Here is a 6,266-nt window from a genome sequence, read left to right on the forward strand (position 1 = left end):
GGTCTGGAGATGATTACCCAGGCACACAACCTCATTGGAACATCTCCCCAAAAATCCCCAATCACCCGGGGGACCCCCCCCCCCCACGGCCTGCTGTTCCAAGCACACCCCGAATCAAAGGCGAACCCCGTTTTTTATTAGCGCTCTGGAGGAGCGGGTCTGCCAGCTCCGGGGTGGTGTGCGGAGAGGAGGCGGCCTGTTATTATAAAAGCATTCATTTCGATACTGCGATGGATTTCGCTGGGTTTCGTCCCGAAATAGTGCTGAGAATTGAAATTTTCCGCCCGCTTTTAATGTGGTGCTGTAAGAGGAACATGTCGGTTTGTTTTAAAAAGGACCAGCAGTTTGATCAAGGGGGGCGGGGGGGGGGGGGGATGTAAAACCGAATTAAAATGCTGTGGTGACTCTTAGACTTGGGTGGGTTTGTGGAAGATAAGGTTTGGCGTACTGTCGGCTGCCTCCAGTGCGAGTTTAGGAGATTTTAAATTCGTTGTAAATAACGCGTACCACCTTTTCTCTTTTGCTGTCAATTGTTGTCCAACAGCCGAGTGAACTCACCCTGCTTTATGCAAATGTTGTTTTTTATGGCCAGATAATTACTGGCAGATGTGTCGCTGGGGTTTTTAATTGGGGTTGACAGGGCCTTTTCTCTCTCCAGACTGCAGTTTGCATCAACCCCATTGGGCAGAATGCACGAGAGGCGTTCATTTCACCGTGTGATTATCATTCGAGAGAACCAAACCTCTGCTGAACGGCGAAGTGTTAAATCAACTCTTAGAGAGTACATTTGGTCCCAGTTTGACTCATATGTACTCTGTTGGAGTTGAATTAACACTGGACACATGTTACTGCGTGGGCTCTAGCGTTCATCTTCTGGTATACTGTAAGAGCTACACTGGTCCCTTGCTCAGTGGCTGAACACAGGCTTGCTGGGTCTCGCTACAGCTATAGACAGGCAAAACGCAGTAGGCTCAAGGCAGTGGCCAGTCCATCAGCTAGGGCTGCGGCTGTTAGCCGTTACCATGACGATAACCGGGCTCATCCACTTGCGGCTAGGTGGTTTTAAGTCGAACCGAGTCACATCAGTAGTACGTTCCTAAGTGATTGGCAGGTGTCCCCAGGCTAGCAGCTGACAGTAAGCGAGTGATTCTCCTCTGAACTGTGATAGCTCTCCTGTAGTACTGCAGGAAAGGGCATGCAGTGAGGGTAACAGACTGTGGCTTGTTCAGTAGTGACTGAGCGTGTACATACAGTGGGGTCTACTTGGTGCCTGTCCCGTTAGAACACTGTACACTGGTTGTCTGCTGCTCGGACGATAAATTTCGAAACCAGAACACCCAGAGTCCAGTATTGCCCAACTTTATTTTTCGAAGCAAGTTATATTGCTTATTTGCTTTGCCGCTGACCTTATTCGGAGTGAATCTGAAATGCATTCTGCCCGTTTTATGACCCGTGTCTCCAGCTGGGCTGGGGTCGAATACGGCACTCGAGGGACCCGAACGGCAGTGTCCCGTCGAGGATTCGAACACGCAAACCTCAGGTGCGCGGCCCGCCACCTTCTGGTTGCGCGGCACCGGCCCATCGCTCCCCGTTAGCCGGGCGGGGTGTCGTCCCCCACGGGCCAGAGCGCGGTCCCTTTCCCCAGGACCCCCCGAACCCACGCTCTAGTGTGCAGCGCCCCCCCCTCCCTCCCCTCCCCCCCTGCTGCCGGATAGGGGCCGGGCTCCCCCGCTGGTAAACGCATTAGGCCTCTCCGCGGGACGGAGGGATGGGAACTTCCGCCGGAGACCACCCCGGAGGGCGGGCCGCGAGGGCAGCCCCACGGCGCAGCTCCACGGGGCAGCCCCACGGCGCAGCTCCACGGGGCAGCCCTCGCACGCGCGCGCCCAGCGACAGGCGCGCCGCGCAGGTGCGAGCAGGGCCGGGAGCTTTCTCCGCACGGTGTCTGCCTCTGCTAGCCCTGTTCTTGTCTCATTTCGCCCCCTACTTGCTCCCTCCTCTTTTCTCTCCCTGTCCTTTCTCATCCTCATTTATCTCTCTATTTCTCTCCTCTTTTTTTCCCCCTCCATCTCCTTCTCGCTCTCCCTCCCCCTCTCTCTTTCTGTCCCTCTCCCCCTTTCTCTCTCTCCCTCTCCCTCCTTCTCCCTCTCCCTCTCTCCCTCTCTCCCCCTCTCTCTTTCTCTGGAGGTGAACTCCCCATTCTCCCGTCGCTCCACACTCGATGTATCTCTCCTTTAAAATGCAGAAGCGGCCTTTTGTCCGGATCCCTTTTCACTGGGATGCGTGTTGTTTACACGGGACAAGAAAGCCTCCCTCCCGGCTTAATGCAGCCTGTGTGTCTTTCTCCAGGGGATTACTAGCTCGCGTCCTTATGATTATTACTGTTATCATTTTCAATGGACTGTTGGACTGGTTGTGCGCGTGTGTGTGTGAGTACATGTCTGTGCGTGCGTGTGCGTGTGCGCGTGTGTGTGCGTGTGTGTGTGTGTGTGTGTGTGCGTGCGAGTGTGTGTGCGTGTGTGTGTGTGCCATTGTTTCCAGGTCTTTTGTGGTCACGTGTCTGTCGACAGTGTTGAGAGAAAGAGAGGAAAAAGCAGAGCCATGTTGTCTTCCAGTGTCCAGAATGGATTGTGGTTTGTGAAGCTACGCTTACGAAATGAATTTAATCGCATAAACGCGTAACTAAGGGGATATGTTTGCCGTTGCTACGGGAAGGGTTGTTGAAGCAAGCCCTGAAAATCTTCAAGTGAGAGAGTGAGGCAACTGTGTCTTATGAGCTATATTTGAAGTCAGTCTCCTTATACTTTTGATCCCAGAAGCAATTATAGCTTTAGGACCAAAATTAATACTCTGAATTGCATACAGGGAGGGTTGTATCGAGGGGAAAAAGAGAAGTGACTACATATCCAAATACCTACATCTGGGCTGCCCAACCTGTTCCTGGAGATCTGCTGTCCTGTAGGCTTCCATTTCAACCCTAACTTGGTGCACCCAATTCTACTAATTAGCAGCTCAATTGGATGAGGTGTGCTGAATATGACAAAAAAGATTGGCAGTGAGGTGAGAGAGTATTGCTAATTTCACGATTTGCCACTGAGGCAAGACAATTTCACCTGTCAAGCAAAAAGTAACTTGACACTAATATTTTCTAGTTTCTAGAAGAAAAAAAAAAGAATGAAATACTTTTTTTGCTTTGTTCGGGTTGGAGTGAAAACCTACAGGACGGTAAGATCTCCAGCAACAGACTTGGGCAGCCCTGGGCCTAGATAAAGATTAGCAACAGGAAGGCGAGCGTTCTCATTGGCCGACGGTTTGACGGTCTGTGGTTTTTGCAGAGATGCTGTGCGGCGTCGGGCTCCAGAGTGAGGACTCCAGGGCACTTAGCGATAAACGAGCTAACGCTAACGTTGCCTTTTCCCTCCCCTCCAGCTGAAAGAACCAATGAGGTCATCGTTGGAAGTGACCAGCTGATGGAGATCTAGATGCGCCCAGAATGCACCTGAGCGACGCGGAAGCTTCCGGAGTGGAGTCTGAGCACCTGCCGGCCACAGTGAGGGCCCTGTAGTCATGGACACTCATCCCCGTCAGCCTCTCTATTTTTTTTTTTTTTTATATATAAGGTGTCCAAATAAAAGCAGATTTATTTATCTCAAAATTACTTTTCTTAGTTCTTTCTTTCTTCTGTTATTAATGTAACAGATGTGCAGTAGAGCTGTCTGCGATTTGACGGAAAGCAGTTTTTTTTTTTCCCAGGCGGTCCTGTTCATCTGAACCGTTCTCCGCGTGAACACCGCCTGTCAGTCAGAGCTAGCTGTGCTGCTGCTAGGATCGGGCAACCACAATGGAGCTCATTTTATTTGTTCTTTGTGCGCACACACACTCACACACACACACAAACACGCACACACTCACATGCCCGCACAGACTTGCGTATGCAACACACAAACGCACACACACACACTCACACACACACACACAAACACGCACACACACACGTGCAGGTACACACTCTCATACACACACACACATGCCCGCACAGACTTGCGTATGCAACACACAAACGCACACACAAACACACGCACACAAACGTAGAACAGCCTTTGAAATATTTCTCCTCTGCAGACCCACACACACACCCTTACGCACACACAACCCCCACACACAGACACACACAGACACACACACACACACACACTCAGACGCACGCAGACACGTACTCTCACGTGCGAGTGCATACACACACACACACACACGCGCGCGCACACACAAACACACACACACACTGAACTGGAGCGACGGACCACCCAGCGAGATCTCAACAAGAAACAGCGATCCCTCCCTCCCACTTTTACAAAATGCTAGAAAGGAGTCTACTTTTTTTTTTTTTTTTTTTTTTTTCTGTCTCTAGATTTATGGCATTCCTTCCCCTGCGCAACTCTTAAATTACAGGTCTGAGGTTCCTTAGTCACGAAAGAAGCCGTCGGAGGAAGATGCTCTGCTCGCGTAATTGTGTGATTTACAGTGCCCGCTTCGTATTGTTTCAGCGCCGGGCAGGACGCCGGTGTCATCTGCAGCATAATCGCCACCCTTTCTTTTTCTCCCTTTTCCTTTTGTTTTTTTTTGTTGTCATCATTAGCAGCAGCTTGAAATAATTACCCCAAAGTTCCTTTCTTTCTGTCCCTTTTTCTTTCTTCCCTTTTCTTTTCTTTTCTCTCGTTTTAATCGAGAAAATTTAATCGAGTTTCCTCATTTTAGTTTATTTAACCTTTTTCGCACCACTGTGGGAAATGTTACCCTTTTCCCAGCTCACATAAAAAAAACAATCATTTAAAAAGTCTTCTTATGAACCCCATTTTTTTTTTTCTTTCAGAATGTCTACAATGTAATATTCTTTTATAGCTTCCCCCCCTCTCTTCCTGAGTCCAGTGTGCAGACTACATGTGTTCATTTTTAAAATGATTGCTTGGCTCACTAACAGATTTGTAACGGTAGATTATTTGTCTGAAATATTATAAGAGGATATATGGTCTGCTTGTGTGTCCTTTGCCACAAGCATCTGAGAAAAGAAAGTTCCCTCTTTTCCTAGAAATTGGGAGGACTGAAATCTGCGATGGCCATTTGGAAACGCGCTCCCGCGACTGCGAAAGCGAGCGAAGAGCTCGGTAAACATCTGGTGGCCGCCGTAATCCAATTTAACAAGTCCCGAGCGTGCTATCTGATTTGAAATCGTAGAAAGAGAGACCCGACCGGAGACGTTCAGATCCGAGACAGAATCGTGCGCTTCGAGTCAAATTAATTAGCGTCTGATTTGCGTTCCGCACGACCTGCAGCGGAGAATTACGCGTTCGGTAATTCCTGTAAACAGAGGAAAATTGGACGGTCGTAGCTGCTGTTTGGATTGGGGCTGAGTCTTCGTGCTACGGGATGTATGTATTCTTCTCTTTTAACTTGTCCCAGAAACGCTGGTCGCAGTCTGGATTTTCCTCTTCGGGCGCAGGGGCGGGGGGGGGGGGGGAGAAATGGCGTTCCCGAGGAGACGCGACCCCCACCTTGCGCGTTCCGCTGCGGCCGCCGTCGGCCCCCCGTTGTTTTCGCCGCAAGTCGGCGACCATTTTTGCCCCCCCCCCCCTTTCGAAAGGCGCGCCGGCTTCCTGCTTCCCCCCCGACCCCGCCCCCCTCTACGCTCGTCGTCTCGAACCCGTCCCGTCGCGCTCGTGTTTTGGTAGGGGCGCGCGTGTTTAGACGGGGTGTCGCGGGACGCGGGGCCTAGGGGGGGGCGATTCGGAGCGCCGTGTTGAGTGTCGCTCCGCGCTCGGACCGAACGTGACAGATGCGCCTGTCCTCCAGCGCCGGGGGTCAGGTGTCAGCCGGCCGATCGTATATCAGCCCCGGCTGCGTCCGGCCCGGGCCCGGAGTGGGCTTCCAGGCCCTGTTTGTGAGTGCGCTGGGGTCACACACGCACCCCCCCACCCCCACCCCCCGGTCATTTGGCATATCGGACGTGATGCTCGTCGTCTTTCGGTTGGGTCTGACGACGGCCCCGGAAATCCACACCAGCCGTGAAATTTATGGATTCGTTTAGGGGGTTTTGATCTCACTCCAGCTAATCAGGGTCGTGCTCAGCACATTTTGTTTGCGAGGCTTAGGACATTATCCTGATGAGCCGGTGCCTGTTTGTGTGTGTGTGTGTGTGTGTGCGCATGTGCGTGTGTGTGCGTGCGCATGTGCGTGTGTGTGCGTGTGCATGTGTGTATGCGCGTTTGTGT

General features: G+C 51.6%; 1 protein-coding gene across 2 annotated transcripts in view; it reads left to right on the top strand.

Annotated features, from left to right (window-relative positions):
- Positions 1-3,655, top strand: part of eif2b3 (eukaryotic translation initiation factor 2B, subunit 3 gamma) — a 45,087-nt gene extending 41,432 nt beyond the window's left edge. For both annotated transcript variants that reach the window (XM_064341686.1, XM_064341685.1), the window contains one exon: positions 3,430-3,655. In XM_064341686.1, the coding sequence (XP_064197756.1) occupies positions 3,430-3,482 (53 nt within the window). In that variant the 3' untranslated portion in view covers positions 3,483-3,655. The remainder of the gene's footprint in view (positions 1-3,429) is intronic.
- The last annotated feature ends 2,611 nt before the right edge of the window (positions 3,656-6,266 follow it).

Source organism: Anguilla rostrata, chromosome 6, assembly GCF_018555375.3.
Source record: "Anguilla rostrata isolate EN2019 chromosome 6, ASM1855537v3, whole genome shotgun sequence".
In the NCBI taxonomy this organism is placed as follows: domain Eukaryota; kingdom Metazoa; phylum Chordata; class Actinopteri; order Anguilliformes; family Anguillidae; genus Anguilla; species Anguilla rostrata.